The sequence below is a fragment of the Capra hircus genome, chromosome 25 (assembly GCF_001704415.2).
Source record: "Capra hircus breed San Clemente chromosome 25, ASM170441v1, whole genome shotgun sequence".
NCBI classification, from domain to species: Eukaryota; Metazoa; Chordata; class Mammalia; order Artiodactyla; family Bovidae; genus Capra; species Capra hircus.
The window spans coordinates 19,532,938-19,558,271 of NC_030832.1; the positions used below are offsets into that span (position 1 = coordinate 19,532,938).

A 25,334-nucleotide genomic window follows, 5' to 3' on the forward strand; every position below is an offset into this window, starting at 1 on the left:
ACCGACTTCAATATTCTTGCCTGAAAAGTCCCATGGACAGAGGAGCCTGGTGGGCTATAGTCCATGAGGTCACCAGAGTCGGACACAACTGAACAATTGAGCATGAAACATTTACACTTCAAGAATACAAAAACTGATCCATGACAAAAGGCATTCAATTTAAAAAGAGGAATGAAAAGAAAATAAAAGTTATAAACATATGAATAAATGTCAATGTACTTTTTAAAAATAATATTAATGAGAATTATAAAATAGAATTGATACATATGGCAATGCCCAGATACAAGTTCCAAATGTTGTAAATGAAGTTAAAATGTTGTTACTTGTACAGTCTAATTTGTACAGTCTAGAAGTAAACTAGATGATTCATTTTTTTCTTTTGATTTATTAATTTGACTATGTTATAACATGACTTTATGTTATAATAATGTGACTACTTTATGCCATAATATTAAAACAAAACTTTACAATGGCTATTACTACAGTCAGAAGACTGTAACTACATGGTTTTCATCAGAAAAACATGGTTTAAAATTTTAGGTGTTTAAGAATACAGTCTCAAAATTTATGAAACAAAAAAGAAGAATTCAAGGAGAAACAGATACTTATATGATTATAGTAGCTAATTTTAACATACTTCTTTTTTACCATGATAGAACAAAGACATTAAAAATCATTAATGTAAACTATTTTAAAAGAAATATTAACAGGCTTAATCTAAAAACATATATAAACATTGTACCCAACAAAGGGAAAATAATGCTATTTTTTCATTCAAAGAATATTTATTTAGATGAACTGATTATATGTTAGATGAAAACAAGGCTCAATAAATTTCAAAGATTTTAAAAGACATGTGAATGTATATTTATAAAAGATACCATTTGTACAACATCACTTCAGTCGTGTCCGACTCTTCGCAACCCCGTGAATCGCAGCATGCCACGCCTCCCTGTCCATCACCAACTCCCGGAGTTCACTCAAATTCATGTCCATCAAGCCGGTGATGCCATCCAACCATCTCATCCTCTGTTGTCCCCTTCTCCTCCTGCCCCCAATCCCTCCCAGCATCAAGGTCTTTTCCAATGAGTCAACTCTTCACATGAGGTGGCCAAAGTATTTGAGTTTCAGCTTTAGCATCAGTCCTTCCGATGAACACCCAGGGCTGATCTCCTTTAGAATGGACTGGTTGGATCTCCTTGCAGTCCAAGGGACTCTCAAGAGTCTTCTCCAACACCACAGTTCAAAAGCATCAATTTTTCGGCGCTCAGCTTTCTTCACAGTCCAACTCTCACATCCATACATGACCACTGGAAAAACCATAGCCTTGACAACATAAGCCTTTATCAATACTAGGAAAAAAATAAAAGGAGAATCAGCCTTATTATAAAACAAGTTGGAATGCTAGCCTAAAAGCATCAAACATGGCAAGAGGGGCACTAATGCTAAGAGGTAACATTTATAAGGGAAATGAAAAAGTTACAAATAGTTTTTGCACCAAATGACACAGAAACAACCTCCCTAAGGCAGAAAATATAGGAGATCTGAAAAGAAAAACAAGTAATATTGGATGGGTCAAAAGGTTCACTGGGCTAGTAAGATGGCTCTAGTAGTGCTTAGTTGTCTTTAACTTCATTCAAAATACTTTTATTAGATTGTACTGTGACAGCTATCATATCAGTGTGCATTTTATTTTTTATTTTTTAAAATTCATTTATTTTAATTGGAGGCTAATTTCTTTACAATATTGTGGTGGTTTTCGCCATACATCGACATGAATCAGCCATGGGTGTATATGTGTCCCTCCATCCTGACCTCCTCTCTCATCCCATCCCTCTGGGTTGTCCCAGAGCACCAGCTTTGGGTCCCCTGCCTCACTCATTGAATTTTCACTGGTCATCAATTTTACATATGGTAATATACGTGTTTCAGTGCTATTCTCTCATATTGTCGCACCCTCGCCTTCTCCCACAGAGTCCAAAGGTCTGTTCTTAACATGTGTCTCTTTTGCTGTCTTGCATATAGGGTCAACATCACCATCTTTCTAAATTCCATATATATGCATTAATACACTGTATTGGTGTTTCTCTTTCTGGCTTACTTCACTCTGTATAATAGGCTCCAGTTTCATCCGCTTTATTAGAACTGACTCAAATGTTCTTTTTTATAGCTGAGTAATATTCCATTATGTATATGTACCACAACTTCCTCATCCATTTGTCTGCCAATGGACATCTAGGTTGCTTCCATATCCTAGGTATCGGAAACAGTGCTGCAATGAACTTTGGGGTACATGTGACTCTTTCAATTCTAGTTTCTTAGGTGTGTATGCCCAGCAGTTGGATTGCTGGATCATATGGCACTTATATCTCTGGTTTTTTAAGGAATCTCCACACTGTTCTGCATAGCAGCTGTGCTAGTTTGCATTTCCACCAACAGTGTAAGAGGGTTCCCTTTTCTCTACACCCTCTCCAGCGTTTATTGTTTGTAGATTTTGTGATAGCAGCCATTCTGATTGGCCTGAGATGGTACCTCATTGTGGTTTTGATTTGCATTTCTCTGATAATGAGTGATGTTTAACATCTTTTCATGTGTTTGTTAGCCATCTGTATGTCTTCTTTGGAGAAATGTCTGTTTGAATTTTTTGGCCCATTTTTGGATTGAGTCGTTTATTTTTCTGGTATTGAGCTGCATGAGTTGCTTGTATTTTAGAGATGAATTCTTTGTCAGTTGCTTCATTTGCTATTATTTTCTCCCATTCTGAAGGCTGCCTTTTCACCTTGCTTATAGTTTCCTTCGTTGTGTAAAAGCTTTTATGTTTAATTAGGTCCCATTTGTTTATTTTTATTTCCATTACTCTGGAAGGTGGGTCATAAAGGATCTTGCTGTGATTTATGTCAGAGAGTGTTCTGCCTATGTTTTCCTCTAAGAGTTTTATAATTTCTGGTCTTACATGTAGATCTTTGATCCATTTTGAGTTTATTTTTGTGTATAGTGTTAGAAAGTATTCTAGTTTCATTCTTTTACATGTGGTTGACCAGTTTTCTCAGCACCAGTTGTTAAAGAGATTGTCTTTCCTCCACTGTATATTTTTGCCTCTTTTGTAAAAGATAAGGTGTCCATAGGTGCGTGGGCTTATCACTAGGCTTTCTATTTTTTTCCACTGATCTATATTTCTGTCTTTGTGTCAGTACCATACTGTGTTGATGACTGTAGCTTTGTAGTATAGTCTGAAGTCAGGCAGGTTGATTCCTCCAGTTCCATTAGTCTTTCTTAAGATTGCTTTGGCTATTCGAGGATTTTGTGTTTCCATATGAATTTTGAAATTATTTGTTCTAGTTCTGTGAAAAATACCTTTGGTGGCTTGATAGGGATTGCATTGAATCTATTGATTGCTTTGGGTAGTATAGTCATTTTCACTATCTTGATTCTTCCAATCCAGGAACATGGTATATTTCTCCATCTACTTGTATCATCTTTGATTTCTCTCACCAGTGTTTTATAGTTTTAGATAGATAGATAGATAGATAGATAGATAGATAGATAGATAGATAGATCTTTTGTCTCTTTAGGTAAATTTATTCCTAAGAATCTTATTCTTTTCATTGCAATAGTGAATGGGATTTTTTTCCCTTAATTTCTCTTTCTGTTTTCTCATTGTTAGTGTATAGAATGCAAGGGATTTCTGTGTATTAATTTTATATCCTGAAAGTTTACTATATTCATTGATTGCTGCTGCTGCTACTTAGTCACTTCAGTCATGTCTGACTCTGTGTGACCCCATGGACTGCAGCCCTCCATGCTCCTCCATCCATGGGACTCTCCAGTCAAGAATACTGGAGTGGGTTGCCATTTCCTTCTCTATATTCATTGATTAGCTCTAGTAATTTTTTGGTGGTGTCTTTAGGATTTTCCATGTAGAGGATCATGTCATCTGCAAACAGTGAAAGTTTCACTTCTTTTCCAATCTGGATTCCTTTTATTTCTTTTCCTTCTTAGTGCATTTTAAAAAAACAAAAACTTTTCAAAATTGGTGAATTTTTGTATAGCTACTTTAATATTGAAGAAGGAAGAAAAAAGGAATATTCTTAGCATAATTTTCTTTGTTATTTCAAGAAAAGTAAAAACACTACTGAAATGCAAGAAAAGATTTGTGCAGTGTATGAAGTGCTATGATTGATCAAATGTGTCAGAACTTCTGGTTCAGTATGGCAGAGTGAAAGGAAGTGCACTCATCTTCCCCTGCCAGAGCACTAAAATCACAACTAGCTGTTGAACAACCATAGACAGGAGAATGCTTTGTTGTTGTTCAGCCACTCAGTCGTGTCTGACTTTTTGCCACCCCATGGACTGCAGTATACCAGATTTCCCTGTCCTTCACTATCTCCTGGAGTTTGCTGAAACTCACGTCCATTCAATTGGTGATGCCATCCAAACATCTCATCCTCTGTCACCACCTTCTCCTCCTTCCCTCAGTCTTTCCCAGCATCAGGGTCTTTTCCAATGAGTCAGCTCTTTGTATCACGTGGTCAAAGTATTTGAGCTTCACCTGAAGCATCGATCTCACCAATGAATATTCAGGGTTGATTTCCTTTAGGATCGACTGGTTTGATGTCCTTGTTGTCCAAGGGACTCTCAGGAGTCTTCTCCAACACCATAGTTCAAAAGCATCAGTCATTTGGCATTTAGCCTTCTTTATGGTCCAACTCTTACCATCATTACATGACTACTGGAAAAACCATAGCTTTCACTACATGGACCTTTGTCAGAAAAATGATGTCTCTGCTTTTTAATATTCTAAGTTTGTCATAGTTTTTCTTCCAAAGAGCAAGCGTCTTTTAATTTCATGGCTGAAGTCATGCTTGCAGTGATTTGGAGCTCAAGAAAAAATAAAGTCTGTCATTGTTTGCACTTTTTCCCCATCTATTTGACTTGAAGTGATATGACCAGATGCCATGATCCTAGGTTTTTAATGTTGAGTTTCAAGCCGGCTTTTTCAAGCTCCTCTTTCACCTTCATCAAGAGGTTCTTTAGTGCCTCTCCACTTTTTGCCATTAGGGTGGTATCATCTGCATGTCTAAGATTCATATTTCTCCCAACAACCTTGATTCCAGCTTGTGATTCATCCAGCCTGGCATTTTGCATGATGTACTCTTCGTAAAAGTTAAATAAGCACAGAGACAATATACAGCCTTGACATATTCTTTTCCCAGCTTTGAACCAGACTGCTATTCCATGTCCACTTCTCACTGTTGCCTCCTGACCTGCATACAGGTTTTTCAGGAGGCAGGTAAGGTGGTCTGGTATTCCCATCTCTTTAAGAATTTACCACAGCTTGTCTATGATCCATAGTCAAAGGCTTTAGCATAGTCAATGAAGCAGATGTAGATGTTTTCCAGAACTCTCTTGCATTTTCTAATATCCAATGGATGTTGCCAATTTCATCTCTGGTTCCTCTGCCTTTTCTGTATACAGTTTGTACATCTGGAAGTTCTTGGTTCACCTACTGCTGAACCAAGCTTGAAGGATTTTGAGCATCACCTTGCTAGCTTGTGAGATGAGTGCAATTGTGGGGTAGTTTGAACATTCTTTGGCATTGCCCTTCTTTGGGATTAGAATGAAAACTGACCTTTTTCAGTCCTGTGGCCACTGCTGAGTTTTCCAAATTTGCTGGCATATTCAGTGCAGCACTTTCACAGCAGCATCTTTTCAGATTTGAAGTAGCTCAGCTGAAATCCCATCACCTCCACTAGCTTTGTTCTTAATAATGGTTCCAAAGGCCCACTTGACTTTGCACTCTAGATTGTCTGGTTCTAGGTAAATGCCAGCTCCATTATAGTTATCTGGGTCATTAAGACCTTTTTTGTATAATTCTTCTGTGTATTCTTGCCACTTCTTCTTAATCTCTTCTGCTTCTGTTAGTTCCTTACTGTTTCTGTCCTTTATTGTGCCCATCTTTGCATGAAATTTTCCCTTAGTATCTCTAATTTTCTTGAAGAGATCACTAATCTTTCCCATTCTATTGTTTTCCTCTATTTCTTCGCATTGTTCACATAAGAAGGCTTTCTTGTCTCTCCTTGCTATTCTTTTGCACTCCGCATTCAGATGCGTATATCTTTCCTTTACTCCTTTGCCTTTTGCTTCTCTTCTTTTCACAGATTTTTCTAAGGCATCCTCAGACAACCATTGTGTCTTCTTGCATTTCTTTTTCTTAGAGATGGTTTTGGTTACCACCCCTTATACAATATTATGAACCTCCGTCCATAGTCTTCAGTCACTCTGTTTATCAGATCTAATCCCTTGAATGTTTTTGTCACTTCCACAGTGTAATCATAGGAGATTTGATTTATGTCATACCTGAATGACATAGTGGTTTTCCCCACTTTATTCAATGTAAGCCTGAATTTTGCAATAAAGAGCTCATGATCTTAGACCATAGTCAGCTTCCAGTCTTGTTATGGCTGACCATAGAAAACTTCTCCATCGTCAGCGGCAAAGAATATAATCAATCTGATTTTTGTATTGGCCATCTGATATCCATGTGTAGAGTCATCTCTTATGTAGTTGTAAGTGGGTATTTGCTGTGATGAGGTTGTTCTTTTGGCAAAACTCATTAGCCTGTGGTCTGCTTCATTTCATACTCCAAGGCCAAGCTTGCCTGTTAACTCCAGGTGTCTCTTGACTTCCAATCTTTGCATTCCAGTCCCCTATGATGAAAAGGACACCTTTTTTGCTGTTAGTTCTAGAAGATTTTGTAGGTCTTCATAGAACTGTTCAACTTCAACTTCTTTGACATTAGTGGTGGGACATAGACTTGGATTACTATGATGTTGAATGGTTTGCCTTAGAAATGAACCAAGATCACTCTGTCCTTTTTTGAGATTGCACCCAAACACTGTTTTGAACTATTTTGTTGACTATGAGAGCTACTCCATTTCTTCTAAGGGAGTCTTGCCTACAGTAGTAGATATAATGGTCATCTGAATTAAATTCACCCATTCCCATCCATTTTAGTTCACTGATTTCTAAAATGTCAATGTTCACACTTGCCATCTCTGGTTTGACTACATCCAATTTACTTTCATTCATGGACCTAATATTCCAGGTTCCTATGCAATACTGTCCTTTACAGCATCATATTTACCTTTACCACTGGACGTATCTAAAGCTAGGTATCGTTTCCTCTTTGGTTCAAAGCCTCTTCATTCTTTTTGGAAATATTTCTCAGTTCTTCCCCAGTAACATATTGAACACCTACTGATCTGTGGGATTATCTTTCAGTGTCCTATCTTTTTGCCTTTTCACACTGTTCATGGGGTTCTCAAGGCAAGAATACTGAAGGGATTTGCCAATCCCTTCTCCAGTTGTCCACATTTTGTCAGAACTCTCCACCATGACCTTTCCATCTTGAGTGGCCTTGCACGGTATGGCTCATAGTTTCATTGAGTTACACACTGAGTTATTTCACCTGTTCTGGGTCCAGCATAGTACATTGCTCAGTTGTGTCTACTCTTTGTGATCCCATGGACTGTAGCCTGCCAAACACTTCTGTCCATGGGACTTTACAGACAAAAATGCTGGAGTGGGGTCCCATTCCCTTCTCCAGGTGAACTTCCTGACCCAGGGATTGAACCAGAATCACCCAAGTCTCTCGTGTCTCCTGCATTGGCAGGTGGATTCTTTACCACTAGCACTACCTGGGAAGCTTCAGGAGAATGCTGGAACCCACCAAAAAATATACCCTACATCCAAAGACAAAAAAGTGGCCATAGCAGGTTTGTAGGAGGGGCACAATCACGATAAAAGTCCAATCCCATACCCACTTGGTGGATGACCCACAAACCAGAGAACATTAACATAAAAGAAGTTCTCCCACTGTTGTGAAGTTTCTGAACCCTACATCAGGCTTCCCATCCTGGGGCTTTGACAAAGGGACTGGGAATCCCAGGGAATCTGACTATGAATCTGACTATCTATCCATAGGATTTGATTATAGGACTTCCATTGGACTTGGGGAAATGAGACTCCAGTCTTAAATGAAGAGCACGGATATAATCTTGTGTGCACCAAGACCCAGAGGAAAGAAGCAGTGACTCCACAAGGGACTAAAACAAAACTACCTGGTAGTGTGAGCCTCCTGGAAAGGTCGCCTTTGCATAAACCCTCTTGGAGGTCACCATTAACCTGACCATAGAGCCCTAGACCCAAGGGCTGGGTCGCCTCAGGCCAAAAAATTACCAGGGAGGGATAACAACCCCACCCATCAGCAGATAATGGAATTAAAGCTTCACTGGCCAAGGCTCTGCTCACCAGAGCAAGACCAGTTTTTACCACTGCCAGTCCCTCCCATCAGGAACCTTACACAAATCTCTTAGCCTCCTCCCTCAGAGGGCAGACAGAAGAAGCAGAAGAGCCATCATCCCACAGAGACTAGAACAAAAACCAAATCACAGAAAGTTAATCTGGATGAAAAAGCAGAAAGCTATATCCCAGATGAAGGGACAAGATAAAATCCAAGAAAAATAAATAAATGAAGAGAAGATAGGCAATCTTCCAGAAAATATTCAGAATAACGGTATTGAAGATGATCCAGATCGCAAGAAAACAATGGAGAAGATGCAAGAAATGTTTACCAAAGACCTACAAGGACTAAAGAACAGAGATGAATAATACTCTCAAAGGAATCAGTAACTCAATAACTGAGGCAGAAGAATGGACAATTGACCTGGAGTACAGACTGGTGGAAATCAGTTCTGCAGAACAGAATTTTTTTTTTAAGTGAAAAGAAGGAAGACAGTCTAAGAGACTTCTGGAACAATATTAAATGCACCAACATTGGCATTATAAAGGTCCCAGAAGGAAAAGAGAGAGAGAAAGGACCTGAGAAAATATTTGAAGAGATAATAATAGCTGAAAACTTCCCTAACATGGGAAAAGAAGTAGTCAACCAAGTCCAGGAAGCAGAGAATCCCAGGAAAGATAAATCCAAGGAGGACCATACCGAGACACATGGTAATCAAACTGACAAAAATTAGGGACAGATAAAATATTGAAAGTAACAAGGGAAAAATGGCAAATAACATACAAGGGAATGCCCATCAGATTACAAGCTAATTTCTTGACAGAAACTCTACAAGCCAGAAGGGGAATGGCATGATATATTTAAACGGATGAATGGGAAGAACCAACAACCAAGAATACTCTATCCAGCAAGACTCTCATACAGATTTGATGGAGAAATCACCAGCTTTCCAGACAAGTGAAAGTTAAGAGAATTCGGCACCACACTGAGAAAGATTGAAGGCAGGGGCAGAAGGGGACAACAGAGGATGAGATGGTTGGATAGCATCACTGACTCGATGGACAAAAGTTTGAGCAAGCTCTGGGAGTTGGTGATGGACAGGGAAGCCTGGCATGCTGCTGTCCATGGGGTTGCAAAGAGTCAGACATGACTGAGGGACTGAACTGAACTGAAACCAGCTTTACAACCAGTGCTAAAAGAACTTCTCTAGGCAAAAAAAAAAAAAAAAAAAGGAAAAGATCTACAGATAATAAATCCAAAACAATTAAGAAAACTAATAGGGTCATACATATGGATAATTACCTTAAATGTAAATGGATTAGATGCACCAACCAAAAGACATAGACTGGCTGTGTGCATGAAAACATGTGCATGTATGCATTTCCACTTACCACATCACTGCTTGACACCACTCCAAAAATGTATGTAATTATTTTATATTGTTAGGTTAATCATGTTCCCATTGTGGTTTGCGATTGTAATTCTTTTATTTTTCATCTGGCTGTTGGTTGTGAAAACTGATAAACATTTTTTACTATTGTGATTGTGCAACTATTACTCACTTACCATTGTATCATGACTGGTCAATTAAAAAATAGAATTTTATATAAACCAAAACTATGATTTAATAGAAAAACCTATAATCACTTCTTAAAATCCAAGTGCATATCAACATTATCTTGGAATTTTTTGAAAAATACAAAATTTTTTCTCCAAATCTTCAGATATATTTCTAATTAGTAGACGTGTTTAAAAACAGCTGGACTATATGGTGATCTTTTACTTTTATCTAGTTTGTTTCACATTTTCTATCTCATATTCTGTTTCATTTAGTTTGTTTTCCAATTTCTTCATCTCTTCTTTTTCTTTAATGTTCTTTCCTAAACCTTTACCAAGTGTAGTATAAAAGCTTTTGTTTATATATATATAAATAGTATGTATAATATACATATATTTCAGAAAAGTTACCATTTTTAACTAAAAAATTTTGCCATTTGACTTCACTTGTTTGATTAATATAAATAGAATGTTAGATTTCTAATTTAAAAAATAGATAAGCAACAAGCAACAAATATTTACTGTGTAGCACAGGGAAATATAGTCAATATCTCATAGTAGCCTATAATGGAGAAAATCTGGAAAATAATAAATGGGTATATGTCTGGCTGAATCACCCTGCTGTTTACTTGAAGCATTGTAAGTCAACTATACTTCAATTAAATAGGTATATTAAAGAAAAATAAAGATTGGAGAGAGAAAAAACAACCAGGAAAAATTGTGAAAATTACAAAAACTGTGTTGCAACAGGGAAACATGATTGCGGCACAAATCTTAAATGAAAAAAATATATATATGTCTCCAGGTAAATTAGCAAAACTAGAGAATTTTGCACCAAACCTTATCTGATATCTTTACCTCCTGTGACAAAACAATTTTAATGGGAACCTTCTCCTTTACAGAAAATATTAAGTCCTATCTATCTCCCTGGGCAGAGATAATAAATGCCTTCTAGAATTTTTTTTTAAGTATCAGAAGTGGTTTGCAAAGTTTCATACTGAAGATTTCTCATGGACAATGGTCCATAGTCGGGTAGGTCAGTTGAAGTTGACAGAGATCAAATCAAGACATTAATTGAGAACAATCAATGTTGTACCATGGGTGATATAGCCAAATACTCAAAATAACTAAATTAAGTATTGAAAATCATTTCCACCAGCTTGGTTATATTAATTGCTTTGATGTTTGGGTTACATGTAAGTTAAGCAAAAAAAAAAAAAAAACTTGACCATATTTCTGCACGTGATTCTCTACCAAAATGTAATGACATTTTGCTTTTAAAACAAATTGTGACAGATGATGAAAAGTGGATACTGTACAATAATGTGGAATAGAAGAGATCTTAAGCAAGTGAAATAAACCACTACCAACCTCACCAAAGGCTGGTCTTGATGTAAAGAAAGTGATGTGTATATGGTGGGATTGGAAGGGAGTATTATGAGCTCTTTTTGGAAAATCAAGTGATTAATTCCAAAAAATAGTTTTCCCAATTAGACCAACTAAAGGCAGAACTCCATGAAAGGCATCCAGAATTAGGCATAACCTTCCATCAGGATAATGCAAGACCACATGTTTCTTTGATAACCATGTCAAAACTAGTGGTTACAGTGTGGCTGGGAAGTTCTGATTCACCCATGGTATTCACCAGACTTTGCACCTTCAGATTTTCATCTATTTCAGTTTTTACAAAATTCTCTTAATGGAAAAAATTTCAGTTCCTTGGGAGACTGTAAAAGGTACCTGGAAATGTTCTTTGCTCAAAAAAATAAAAAGTTTTGGGAAGATGGAATTATGAAGTTGCTTGAAAAATAGCAGAAGGTAATGGAACAAATTGGTGAATACATTGTTCAATAAAGTTCTTGGTAAAAATGAAAAATATGTCTTTTATTTTTACTTTAAAAAGGAAGGAATTTTCTGGCCAACCCAATATATGAAATGTTTAATTCTGTTCTTTTAGTCTAAGACAGACCATGTCAGTAGAAAATAAATAAAAACAAAAAATACATAAGCAACTTAATCAATAGTCAATATGGTAAACATGATTGATACATATCAAATTCTATATCTCTCAAAAATAATTCATTTGTGAGTATGGATATTTTTATGCCATACATTTGAAAAACAGTTTTTCCAAGTATAAAAATATATATTCTCTGATTACAATTGAATAAAAAATAAAAATTTAAAAAATTGAATAAAAATCATATATATGCATTTCAATTTTAAAAAGAATAAAAATAAACAGCTTATAAACACCTGTCTCAGAAAAAAATTAATGGAAGGAAAGCATATAAAAGTATAAATGCTGACAAGTACATAAATTAATATATAAAAATATAGAGCCAACCAACTAAGAAGTCAAAACTAGAACTGTAAAAATAAAGAAATGGATGAACTTATTAAAAAAGAGAGGGAACACAAATATATTGAAAAGAAATTATAAGAAACACAAAGTACTTGATCCAACTTCATGCAAATAAAATTTAAATCTTTAATAAAACTAATTTTCTAGTTACATACAAATTATTAAAACTGACCTCAGAAGAAACAGAATAGAAAAAACTGAAACAATCATAATTTCTGAGAAAGGTTCAAAGATTTATTCTTTAATGAAGTAAAGTAAAATAATGTTCTTTTATGGCTAAAGTAATATTCCGTTGTATAGATATACCACACCTTCTTTATCCATTCATATATCGACAGGTTGTTTCTATGTCTTGGCTATTGTAAATAATGCTGCATTGAATGTAGGGGTGCAAATATCTTTTTGAGTTAGGGAGGATTTTCATTTCCTTCCTTCATTTTTTTCCTACCCAGAAGTGGAACTGCTGAATCATACGATACTTCTATTTTTAATCTCCATGCTATTTTCAATAGTGGCTACACTAATTTACATTTCACCAACAGTGCACAAGAGTTCCCTTTTCTCCACATCCTCACCAGCATTTGTTATCTCTTATCTTTTGGATAATAGCCATTTTAACAGGTGTGAGGTGAACGCTCATTGTGGTTTTAATTTGCATTTCCCCAAATGATTAATGATGTTGAGAACCTTTTCAGGTACCTGATGGCCTTCTGTATATCTCCTTTGGAAAAATGTCTATTCAGGTCCTATGCCTATTTTTTAAATCAGATTGTTTGTCTTTTTGATGTTGAGTTGTATGAGTTCTTTTATATGTTGGATATTAACCCCTTATCAGGTATATAATCCACAAATATTTTCTTCCATTTGGTAGGTTGCCCTTTCATTTTACTGATGGTTTCCTTTGTTGTACAGAAGCTTTTTATTTCAATATAGCTAAACTTATTTATTATTGTATTTATATATATTGAATTGGTCAAAAAGTTTGTTTGGGTTTTCCTGTAAGATGGTATGGAAATACCTGAATGAACATTTTTGCCAACTCAATATGTAAGGATATGTGTTAGTCGCTCAGTCATGTCTGACTCCTTGTGACCCCATGGACAATAGCCCACCAGGCTTCTTTGTCCATGGAATTCTCCAGGCAAGAACACTGGAGTGGGTAACCATTTCCTTCTCCATAGGATCTTCTGAATCCAGGGATTGAGCCTGGATCTTCCACATTGCAGCCAGATTCTTTACCATCTGAGCCACCAGGGAAGCCCATAGAAGATATATATAATGTATATGATAATTTTCATCTGTGGGATAGTTGGCTCAATAGAAGTTACTGGCTACTACTGGAAGTGAAATTCTATACATTATTTTAATAGATTTAATTGAATGGCTCTTTCCTAGTGATATTTGAATATGCAATTTCATCTAACAAAGAGTTATCTTGGGTGCATTGCAGTGCACAATAGATATGTACTGAAAATTCCAGTGAGGGATATTAGTATTCCATTTTACTACAGTGGGTTCCAGGTGTAAAGTTTCTTTAGACTGAAAAAGAAATAATTCTTATTCAGAGCTCTATGAGTATCACATCTTCTTGCTGGCATGGGCTAGAAACTTCAGGTTTTCTCTCTCATCCATGTTACTGTATGTTCAATGGAATAATCAACTTAGGTTTATTGCTTATGAATTACCCTCTTGATTCAGATTAGGTCAAGAATTGGCTATTGCCCTCAATCTGACCCCACGCTGAGCCACATGACAGGTCGGGAAGTGCTGATCATGTACGCCAGGCTGCGGGGTGTTCCTGAGCCAGACATTGGCATGTATGTTGAAACCTTTTTGTGTTCAATGCACATGGAAACCCATGCTGACAAGCTGGTCCACACATACAGGTAAGACATTATGCTGCTTATTTATTAAGCTGCCTAGTGCCCATCTGTATTTCTGCTGTTTAGAATGAATGCCTGTAAACTCAACCTGACAACTCTATCACACAGAAGCAATGACGGTGACATAGCCTTACTTCCCGTCAGGGTTCAGATGCAGATCACATTTGTATGAAATTAACCTTTTGCAGACATGATCTGTAGCCTTTGCATTTCAAAAAGAACACATTCATTCCTGTATCCCTATGGTTATTTATCTCTTCAAAACAAAAATATTTGTTGATGATGCTAAAAAGCATACCCCTCCAAAAGTCATTTCAATGAAAATGAGTTGGTGTATACACAGCATTGTGGACATATGAGCTAATTCTGTTGAATTAATGATAACCTTATTTCTTCTTTCTCCTGCACTTTCCTCTCCTTCTTTGACAATAAAGTGGAGGAAACAAACGTAAATTGAATACTGCTATTGCCCTAATGGGAAAGTCCTCAGTTGTTTTCCTGGATGAACCATCTACTGGCATGGACCCAGTAGCCAGGCGCCAAATGTGGGACACAGTTACATGGACATGTAATAGTGGCAAAGCTATCGTCATATCTTCCCACAGGTATGACCCATTAGGAAACTTGGATGAAAGTTAGAAGTGTATAAGAGAGAATTAGTTTGAGTCAGGGATATGTCAGTGAACTTGTCTAAGTACGTGACGTACATAAGAGGGACTGTGAGCAAATGCTGATTCCTGGGTAAAATCTAGAATACTCAGTTAAGTTCTGAAATCCAGACTTGGTAGAAGGTAGGAAGTCAGGGAAGTGTTTCTCTTGTGAATTTAGAAATCAACTGCTTTGAATCTTTAAATCTCCTCTTTCCAAATATTGTCTTAGTAATGATCACTTGCAATATAAAGCCTTCTTACTATAAGTGTTACCTTATAATCGTAGCTCTGTTTTGAAATATAAAATTTTGCTTCTGAGAGGGAGTCTCTTCATTCATATATCCTTTGTGCCTCTAGCATGGAAGAATGTGAGGCCTTTTGTACCAGACTGGCCATCATGGTAAAGGGGAAGTTCAAGTGCCTAGGCAGCCCACGTCACCTCAAGAACAAGTTTGGTAATATATATACTCTGACAGCAAAGATTAACATTGATGATAATGAAGATAAACTAGAGGAGTTCAAAAAATTCATTGAGACAAATTTCCCAGGTAATGTAGATAGGGCTTACTTGTGAAAATTGTTTTTAAGTCACGTATGTTGTTCTGCTGCATGTACTCAATACCTTTTTTCCATGAATAATTGATGTTTATTGAGCTTTTATATTAGGCTCCTTTAGAAATAATTTTTCTATAAATTTATCCCTGATTATGCTAAGAAGCTTTCTCAAAATAGCAGAGGTTCTCACCAGTCTCTTGTAGGAATTAACTAGTAAGATACATCCATTCAAGTTTATTCATTTAGAGTTAAATTATTGAAGTTAAGTCTCTATTTTTTACCCTTGATAATTTTTAAGGTTTCCCTTCTGTTTGAGCATCTTTCCTCTGCCATTCCCTGATTACTGAGTCAGGCAATGTTTATGAAATGCAAATCCCCTTTTCTTCTTTCAAGGAAATGAACTGGATGTTTGACATAAAAATTTATTCAGCCTTTGTGTACTAATTTCAGCAAGTGCCTCTCTGTGCCCATGATAAACAAATTTATAGCCAGCTTCTATTTATTTGTACTCTCACTACTTTATTTGTAGTCTTTAACTTGAATGATCACTCTATCAACAGTGTGGTAGCCAGATGGTTAGGATGCATGTTTAAAAGCATGGAGTCTATAACAATGATAAAGCAATAAATGGTATTGGCCTGCACTAAGGAAGTGACAGTAAGCATGGAGAGGAAGAAATTATAGGAAATGAGAGAGAGAGAGAGAGAGAAGAGAACGCAATGGCACCCCACTCCAGTGTTCTTGCCTGGAGAATCCCAAGGACGGGGGAGCCTGGTGGGCTGCCGTCTATGGGGTCACACAGAGTCGGATACAACTGAAGCAACTTAGAGAGAGAGAGAGAGAGAGAGAGAGAGAGGCAGTTGGGGGGGGGGGGGAATGATCAATTAGAGAGGAAGAACCATAATGTAGGAAAGATCATTAATTTAGTATTAATTATATTAGAATATTCTAATAAATATGTCCATCAGGCCAGTTGGATATTCGTTTAGCCATTCATTCATATGGAAAGATTTGTGGAGGATTTTTTGTATGCAGTGTTGAAGATAATTAACCACACAGAAGCATATATATATATATATATATATATACATACATACTATGAGCCATTCCAATATCCTGTTTAACTTGAAGGTAATAGAGGACACAAAAAACTGAGGCCAAACTTGTCTTAAAAGAGGTGATGAACACAATAGCTTGGATGTGAAACTACGTATGGAAAGTTACTGAACTGGCAATCTTTCCCCATGCTATCCTTGAGCAAATTAGCTATTTCAAATAAAACTTCCCCATTTAAAGATAACAAACTAGAAAGGATGGTCCCTTTACGTACGGGACCTATGCATAAAAATTATCCAGAAAAGGAATAAAGAAAGAACTATAACATGTGAAAGGCAACTTAAATATACATTTCAGCCTAAAATTATCTGTAGGAATTAGAAGACTGTTTCAATTAAATGCTTCCCTCTAGTGGCAAAGAATTTAAGACATCATTCATTTTTTTAAAAGGCCACAGAGAAAATAGTTCCTCTTTCTACAGCATGACAGATTATTCTCTCAGAAATGTACCACTATTAAAATAAAAATACATATTGGAAAACATAAAGTAAACATGCTTCTAATTATTTGCTTAGACTCAGAAAAAGGGGAGAAAAAAATTCAAAGAACCAAAACAGAACAGAAAAAAATTATCAAGCTAAAACCTGATAGAGACGATAATAAAATGCAAAAATTGGTTTTCCTTGAAACATATTTCAATACCAGTACTGATATAACTTTGAACCCACTGCAGTGTGAGAAGCTTAATCTAAGATTCCCACTAAGCAAGGACCTTCAAAAATGAACAAATGCTTTAGCTGCCAGCCCAGAATGTAAGAAGGTTAAAAACTGACATTCTGCCCTAGTAACAAGTAAAAAGCTTAACAAACTAAAAAATCAACAAATCTTCCTAGGATCTGAAAAAGAAGTAAGGGCAAACCACTGCAGCCAATATTGGACAGATAGGCAAATACAGGGAATCACGGATTACCAGATCAGAGAATGTCTAACAGAAACTCCAAGGGCAACCAGTGCCAAGGTGGGAAAACCTGAATTGCAATTGAATTGCTGAAAGTACTGTGTGGACACCTCTAAAGGGTAACCACCCCAGAGGGGCCAGTTATGGAGGTTTCCTACATATTGTGATATTTACCTCCAGGACCTTAACAAGGCTCCAGGGTATTATCAGAGCCTAAATGACGTCAGAGAGGTTCCAGCCAACTCTCAGCCATCGTGCTGCACAAAAGAGAGGAGAAAGAACTGAAGAACACTTGTAAAGTTCACAGTGCAGAGGCATGGGCTCACTGAATTGAGATATACACAGCCTATAGCACACTTCCTCTCCCCAACAACTCGTCACCAGATTTCTTGTTGTTTAATCACTAAGTTGCGTCCAACTCTTTGCAAACCCATGGACTGTAGCTTGCCATATTTCTCTATCTATGGGATTCCCCACACAAGAATACTGGAGTGGATTGTGATTTCCTTCTCCAGGGGATCTTCCTGACCCAGGGATAGAACCCATGTCTGCTGCTTTGGCATGCAGATTTTTTACCACTAAGCCATCAGGGAAGCCCTCATCACCACATTACAAAATGCCTATTTATAGCCATTCTCCTTCCCAGGAAGCCTGGCTATCAAAAAAAAAAAAAATACAAAGAACACCAAAATATAAGAAAACACAGTTTGAAGACATAGAGCAATGTTAGAGCCAGATATGACAAGGATGTTTGAATTGTCAGTCCTGAAATTGAAAACAACTATAATTGATATACCAAGTGCTATAATGGACAAAGTAGACAGAATTCAGGAACAAATGAGCAATGTAGGCAGACAAGTGGAAATCCTAAGAAAGGACCAAGAAGAAATGTTAGAGATCAAAAATCTAACAGAAATGAAGAATGTCTTTGATGGTTTCAGTAGACTGGACACGGCTGAGGAAAGAACCATTAAGCTAGAGGACAAAACATGGTCCACTGTAGAAGGAAAAGGCAAACCACTTCAGTATTATTGCCTTGAGAACTCCATGAACAGTATGAAAAGGTAAAAAGATAGGATTCTGAAAGATGAACTCCCCAGGTTGGTAGGTGCCCAATATGCTCCTGGAGATCAGTGAAGAAATAACCCCAGCAAAAATGAAGACATGAAGCCAAAGCAAAAACAATACCCAGTTGTGGATGTGACTGGTGATGGAACAATAATGCTGTAGCAAGCAATATTGCATAGGAACCTGTAATGTTAGGTCTATGAATCAAGGTAAACTGGAAGTGGTCAAGCAGGAGATGGCAAGAGTGAACACTAATATTTTAGGGATCAGCAAACTGAAATGGTCTGGAATGGGTGAATTCAACTCAGATGACCATTATATCTACTACTGTGGGCAAGAATCCCTTAGAAGAAATGGAGTAGCCATCATAGTCAACAAAGAGTCCCAAATGCAGTACTTGGATGCAATCTCAAAAATGATAGAATGATCTCTGTTTGTTTCCAAGGCAAACCATTCAATTTCACAGTAATCGAAGTCTATACCCTAGTCAATAATGCTGAAGAAGCTGAAGTTGAACGGTTCTGTGAAGACTTACAAGACCTTCTAGAACTAACACACAAAAAAGATGTCCTTTCCATTATAGGGGACTGGAATGCAAAAGTAGGAAGTCAAGAAACACCTAGAGTAACAGGCAAATTTGGCCTTGGAGTACAGAATGAAGCAAGGCAAAGGCTAACAGAGTTTGGCCAAAAGAAAGCACTGGTCATAGCAAACACCCTCTTTCAATAACACAAGAGAAGACTCTACACATGGACATCACCAGATGGTCAATACCAAAATCAGATTAATTATATTCTTTGCAGCCAAAGATGGAGAAGCTCTATACAGTCAGCAAAAACAAGACAGGAAGCTGACTGTGGCTCAGATCATGAACTCCTTATTGCCAAATTCAGACTTAAATTGAAGAAAGTAGGGAAAAACCACTAGACCATTCAGGTATGACCTAAATCAAATCCCTTATGATTATACAGTGGAAGTGACAAATAGATTCAAGGGATTAGATCTGATACACAGAGTGCCTGAAGAACTATGGATGGAGGTTCCTGACATTGTACAGGAGGCAGTGATCAAGATGATCCCCCAAAAAAGAATGCAAAAAGGCAAAATGGCTGTCTGAGAGGACCTTACAAAAGGCTGAGAAGAGAAGAGAGGTGAAAGGCAAAGAAGAAAAGGAAAGACATACCCAATGGAATGCAGAGTTCCAAAGAATAGCAAGGAAAGATAAGAAAGCCTTCCTCAATGATCAATGCAAAAAAAAAATAAAGGAAGACAATAGATTGGGAAAGACTAGAGATCACTTCAAGAAAATTAGAGATACCAAGGGAACATTTCATGCAAAGATGGGCTCAATAAAGGACAGAAATGGTATGGACCTAACAGAAGCAGAAGAGATTCAGAAGAGGTGGCAAGAATACACAGAAAAACTACACAAAAAAAGATCTTCATGACCCAGATAATCACGATGGTGTGATCTCTCACCTAGAGCCAGACATCCTGGAGTGCAAAGTCAAGTGGGCATTAGAAAGCATCACTATGGACAAATCTAGTGGAGGTGATGGAATTCCAGTTGAGCTATTTCAAATCCTGAAGGATGATGCTGTGAAAGTGCTGCACTCAATATGCCAGCAAATTTGGAAAATTCAGCAGTGGCCACAGAGCTGGAAAAGGTCAGTTTTCATTCCAATCCCACAAAAGGCAATGCCAAAGAATGTTCAAACTACCACACAATTGTACTCATCTCACACACTTGCAGAGTAATGCTCAAAATTCTCCAAGGCAGGCTTCAACAGTATGTCAACTGAGAACTTCCAGATGTTCAAGCTGGATTTAGAAAAGGCAGAGGAACCAGAGATCAAATTGCGAACATCCATTGGATCATCAAAAAAGCAAGAGAGTTCCAGAAAAACATCTGTTTCTGCTTTATTGACAATTCCAAAGCCTTTGACTCTGTGGATCACCACAAACTGTGGAAAATTCTTAAAGAGATAGGAATACCAGACCACCTGACCTGCCTCCTGAGAAATCTTTACACAGGTCAAGAAGCAACAGTTAGAACTGGACATCGAACAACAGACTGGTTCCAAATTGTGAAAGAAATATGTCAAGACTATATCTTGTCATTCTGCTTATTCAACTTATATTCAGAGTAATCATGAGAAATGGTGTACTGAATGAAGTATAAGCTGGAATCAAGACTACCAGGAGAAATATCAATAACCTCAGATATGCAGATGACACCATACTTACAGAAGAAAGTGAAGAAGGACCAAAGAGCCTCTTGATGAAAGTGAAAGAAGAGAGTGAAAAAGTTGGCTTAAAACTCAACATTCAGAAAACTAAGATCATGGCATCTGGTCCCATCACTTCATGGCAAAGAGATGGGGAAACAATGGAAACAGTGACAGACTTTATTTGGGGGGGCTCCAAAATCTCTACAGATGCTGACTGCAGCCATGAAATTAAAAGATGCTTGCTCCTTGGAAGAAAAGTTATGACCAACCTAGACAGCCTATTAAAAAGCAGAGACATTACTTTGCCAACAAAGGTCCATCTTGTCAAAGCTATGGTTTTTTCAGTAGTCATGTATGGATCTTAGAGTTGGACTATAAAGAAAACTGAGCACCAAAGAATTGATGCTTTTGAACTGTGGTGTTGGAGAAGACTCTTGAGAGTCACTTGGACAACAAGGAGATCCAACCAGTCCATCTTAAAGGAAATCAGTCCTGAAAATTCATTGGAAGGATGCTGAAACTGAAATTCCAATACTTCAGAAGTTTGACTCAACTGAAAAGACCCTGATGCTGGGAAAGATTGAAGGCAGGAGGAGAAGGGGATGACAGAGGATGAGATGGTTGGATGGCATCACCAACTCAATGGACATGAGTTTGAGTAAGCTCTGGGAGTCGATGATGGACAGGGAAGCCTGGCATGATGCAGTCCATGGGGTTGCAAAGAGTCATACATGACTGAGCGACTGAACTGAACTGAACTGAGAGGACATATCACTAGAACACAAAAAAATAAAAAACACAGAAAACAAAGACTGGGGTGGGAGGTAAAATATCCAAAAACTGTAGGACAGTTACAAAAAGTGTAACATATACATAATGTTGGGCATACCAGATAAAAGAAAAAGAGGCAGAAAAAAATATTTGAAACAATGACTGAGAATCTCCTCCAAATTAATGTTAACACCAACCACAAATCCAGGAAGCTCAGAGAATACCAATACAATAAATGCCAAAAATAAATAAGTAACCATGCTTAGGGATATCATTTCTCAGCTTCATAAAATCAGAGAAAAAGTCTTGAAAGAAGCCAGAGGAAAAAGACACCTTAAGCTATAGAGAAATAAAAAATCACATCCAACTTCTCTTCATGCAAGCAAGAAAAGAATAGAGTGAAATATTTTAAGTGTTGAGAGAATAAAACCACCAACTTAGAATTCTGTACCCAAAGAAATTACTCTTCAATGTGAAGGAGAAATAAAGACTGTCAAGCAAAAAAATAACTGAGGAAATTTCTTGCCAGTAGACCTGCTTTGTGAGATATGTTTGAAGAAATTCTTTAAAGAGAAGGAAAATGATGCAGGTATAAACTTAAATCTGTGTAAGTAAAGAAAGGCACTAAAGAAGGAACAAGTGAAGATAAAAGTTAAAACTTTTATTTTTCTTATTCTTAATCAACCTAACAGTCAAAAGTTTACTTAAAATAATAATGATGTCATTAAAATGACAAAATAGCATTTTCTACTGTCTTCCCAACAAAGGATACCAGTTTTGACAGTTATCTCATGAAAGCGTGCCTCTGTAGAAGTCAGAGAGTCCAGCAGAGAAGTTCCAGTATACCAATGAGTAAAAAAATCCAAGATTAACCTCACATTGATGAGGGTAAGAGGAACAGTTTTATTTCACCAGTGTCACTTCAATCACAAGATGGCACTGCTCAGTGCCAAAAGGAAACTTCTTGGTCTACAATTTCTTCCATGAGAGAAACTAAGAGCATTTAAGTGAACACCTGGCTTCCCAGGTTGTGTGGAATAGTGCAAAAAAAAAAAAAACCAGTTATTTCTTGCCCCATTCAGAGCACTGAATATGCTGCATGACTGGATACAGGAACAAACTGAAAGAATAGCAGCCAAGGGTCTCAGATGGTGTAAAGGTGATTTAGATCTTACAAACACTTGTAGACCTTATCAGAGAGCCAACCCATGAGTTTCTGGGGACACCTCATATTCAGGCCCCTCCCCAATAGCATAGAAGTACCAATGCTCTACACACCTCACCTACACGCGACCCACATTCTGTGGCTGACTTTGTGTACAACCCAAGAATGTTAAGAGTAAGCCTCTGAAGACAGCTGGTAGGCCAGCTGTATGTCTGACAGAAAGGTGGCCCAAATCTGCAGAATGGGTGAAAGAACAGAAACTTGAGCATCAAACTATCACTCTATAGAAAGCAGATGGCACACTGTCATTATGCTGCCTGGCATAGCAGGATTGACGGGAGGCATTACATTTTAAGAATTCATCTCAAAGAGGGAACAAGAAGTTTGAAAAAAGCATACTCATAGAAAAGATCTGAGAAAATCTCAGTCTTCCTAACTGGGTTGATGGGAAGCATTTCCCTCTTGAAGGCATTTAGAAAAGAATGAAGATGGTGACTGTTCCTTCAAATGTAAGGTCTGAAGTTAAAAACTTATTCTATGCAACTGGAGATATTATGTTCTAAGATTTCAAGCTATACTACAAAGCTACAGTAGTCAAAACAGTATAGAACTGACACAAAAACACATAGATCAGTAGGACAGAATAGAAAGCCCAGAAATGAAACCAAACTTATGTGGGCAATTAATTTATGACAAAGGAGCAAGAATAGACCATGGGGGAAAGACAGCATCTTCAACAAACAGTGTTGGGAAAACTAGACAGCTAAGTGCAAAAAAATCAAGCTAGACTACATTCTCACACCATATACAAAAAAAATATAATAATATAAAAATATTATAATCCATATAATATAATATGGATTAAAGACAAATATAAGACTAGAAACAATAAAACTTCTAGAAGAAAACATAGACAGTACACTCTTGACATCAGTCTTAGCAATATTTGGGGAGATCTTAATCTCCTCAGGCAAGGAAAACAAAAGCAAAAAAAAAAAAAACAAAAAACAAATAGGACTATATCAAACTAAAAAACATTTGCTCAGCAAAGAAAATAATCAAAAAAACAAAAAGTCTGCCTACTGAATGGGAAAAGATATTTGTCAACAAGGTGTTATTTTCCAATATATACAAAGAACTCATACAACACAACATCAAAAAAACCCCAAAACAACTTAGTTAAAACATAGCAAAGGACCACAGTAGGATTTTTTTTTCAAAGAAGACATACAGATGGCCAACAGGGATGAAAAGAAGTTCAACATCACTAACCATAAAGAAAATATAAATCAAAATGGCAATGAACTATCACTTCACACTTGTCAGAATGACTATTATCCAAAAGACAACAAATAACAAGTGTTAGTGAGGATGTGAAGAAAAGGAAACACTTATGCTCTGTTTATAGAGATGTAAATAGGTACAGCCACTGTGGAAAACAGTACTGAGATTCCTCAAAAACTTACAAATAGAATTATCATATAATCCAGCAATTCCACTATTGGGTATTTACCCTAAGAAAATAAAAACACTGATTTGAAAAGATATATGCACCCACATGTTCATTGCAGCATGACTCACAATAAACAAGATATAGAACAAACCCAAATGCCCACTGATAGATGAATGGGTAAAGAAGATATGGAAGGTCATACCTGGTGGTCTAGTGGTTAAAACTCTGCCTACTATTGCAGGGGACACAGGTTTGATCCCTGTGGATCAGAGAGATTCCACAAGTCAGGTGGTATAGAGAGATTCCACAAGTCATGTGATATAGAGAGATTCCACATGTCATGGGGCAACTAAGCCCATGTGCCACAACTACTAGACTCACATGGTGCAACTACTGAAGCCCACCCACCTAGGGCCCATGCTGCACAATAAGAGAAGCCACCACAGTGAGAAGGCTGTGCACTACAATGAAGAGTAACACCTACTTGCTGCAACTAGAGCAAACCCACACAAAGCAACAAAGATCCAGTACAGCCAAAAATCAATAAATTTTTTGAAAGAAGATATGAAATGGAATATTACTCATCCACAAGAAAGAATGGAACTTTGCCATTTGTGATAACATGAATGAAAATATGTAAAGTGAAATACCAGACAAAGACAAATACTGTATGATTTTACTTATACATGGAAACTAAAACACAAAGTCAATGAATAAACATAACAAAAGAGGAGTCATAGATAGAGAAAACGAACAGTTTCCAGAGAAGAGAAGGGTGGGAGAAGGAGAGAAATGTGTCAGGGAGATTAAAAAGTACCAACTTTCAGTTATAAATAAATGAGTAATGAGCATAAAATAAAATGTATAATGTATGGAATATAGTCAATAAGTATATAGTATCTTTGTAAGATGAGACTAGAATTATCATGGTGATCATTTTGAAATGCATAGGAATAGTGAAACTTCATGGTAGCTGAATGGTAAAGAATCCGCCTACAATGCAGGAAACTCAGGTTCACTCCCTGGGTCAGGAAGATCCCCTGTAGAAGGAAATGGCAATGTGCTTCATTATTCTTGCCTGGGATATCCCATGGACAGAGGAACCTGGTGGCCACAGTCCATGGGGGTCACAAAAAAGTAAGACACAACTTCACGAATAAACAAAAACATGTTGTGTGACAGGAACTAACATGGTGTTGTAGGTCAGTTACACTTCAAAACCAAGCTCATAGAAAATGAGATCAGATTTATGGTTACCAGGGCTAGTAGGGTGAGGGGAGGGAATTAAACCAAAACAGTCAAAAGGTACACATTTCCAGT

At 37.1% G+C, this 25,334-nt stretch overlaps 1 protein-coding gene across 1 annotated transcript in view; it reads left to right on the forward strand.

Moving 5' to 3' along the window:
* LOC102180820 (ATP-binding cassette sub-family A member 3-like) overlaps positions 1 to 25,334 on the forward strand; it is a 260,388-nt gene that overhangs the window by 210,227 nt on the left and 24,827 nt on the right. The window contains exons 28-30 of the mRNA XM_018039866.1: positions 13,923 to 14,110; positions 14,542 to 14,712; positions 15,115 to 15,305. Coding sequence (XP_017895355.1) covers positions 13,923 to 14,110; positions 14,542 to 14,712; positions 15,115 to 15,305 — 550 coding nt within the window. The remainder of the gene's footprint in view (positions 1 to 13,922; positions 14,111 to 14,541; positions 14,713 to 15,114; positions 15,306 to 25,334) is intronic.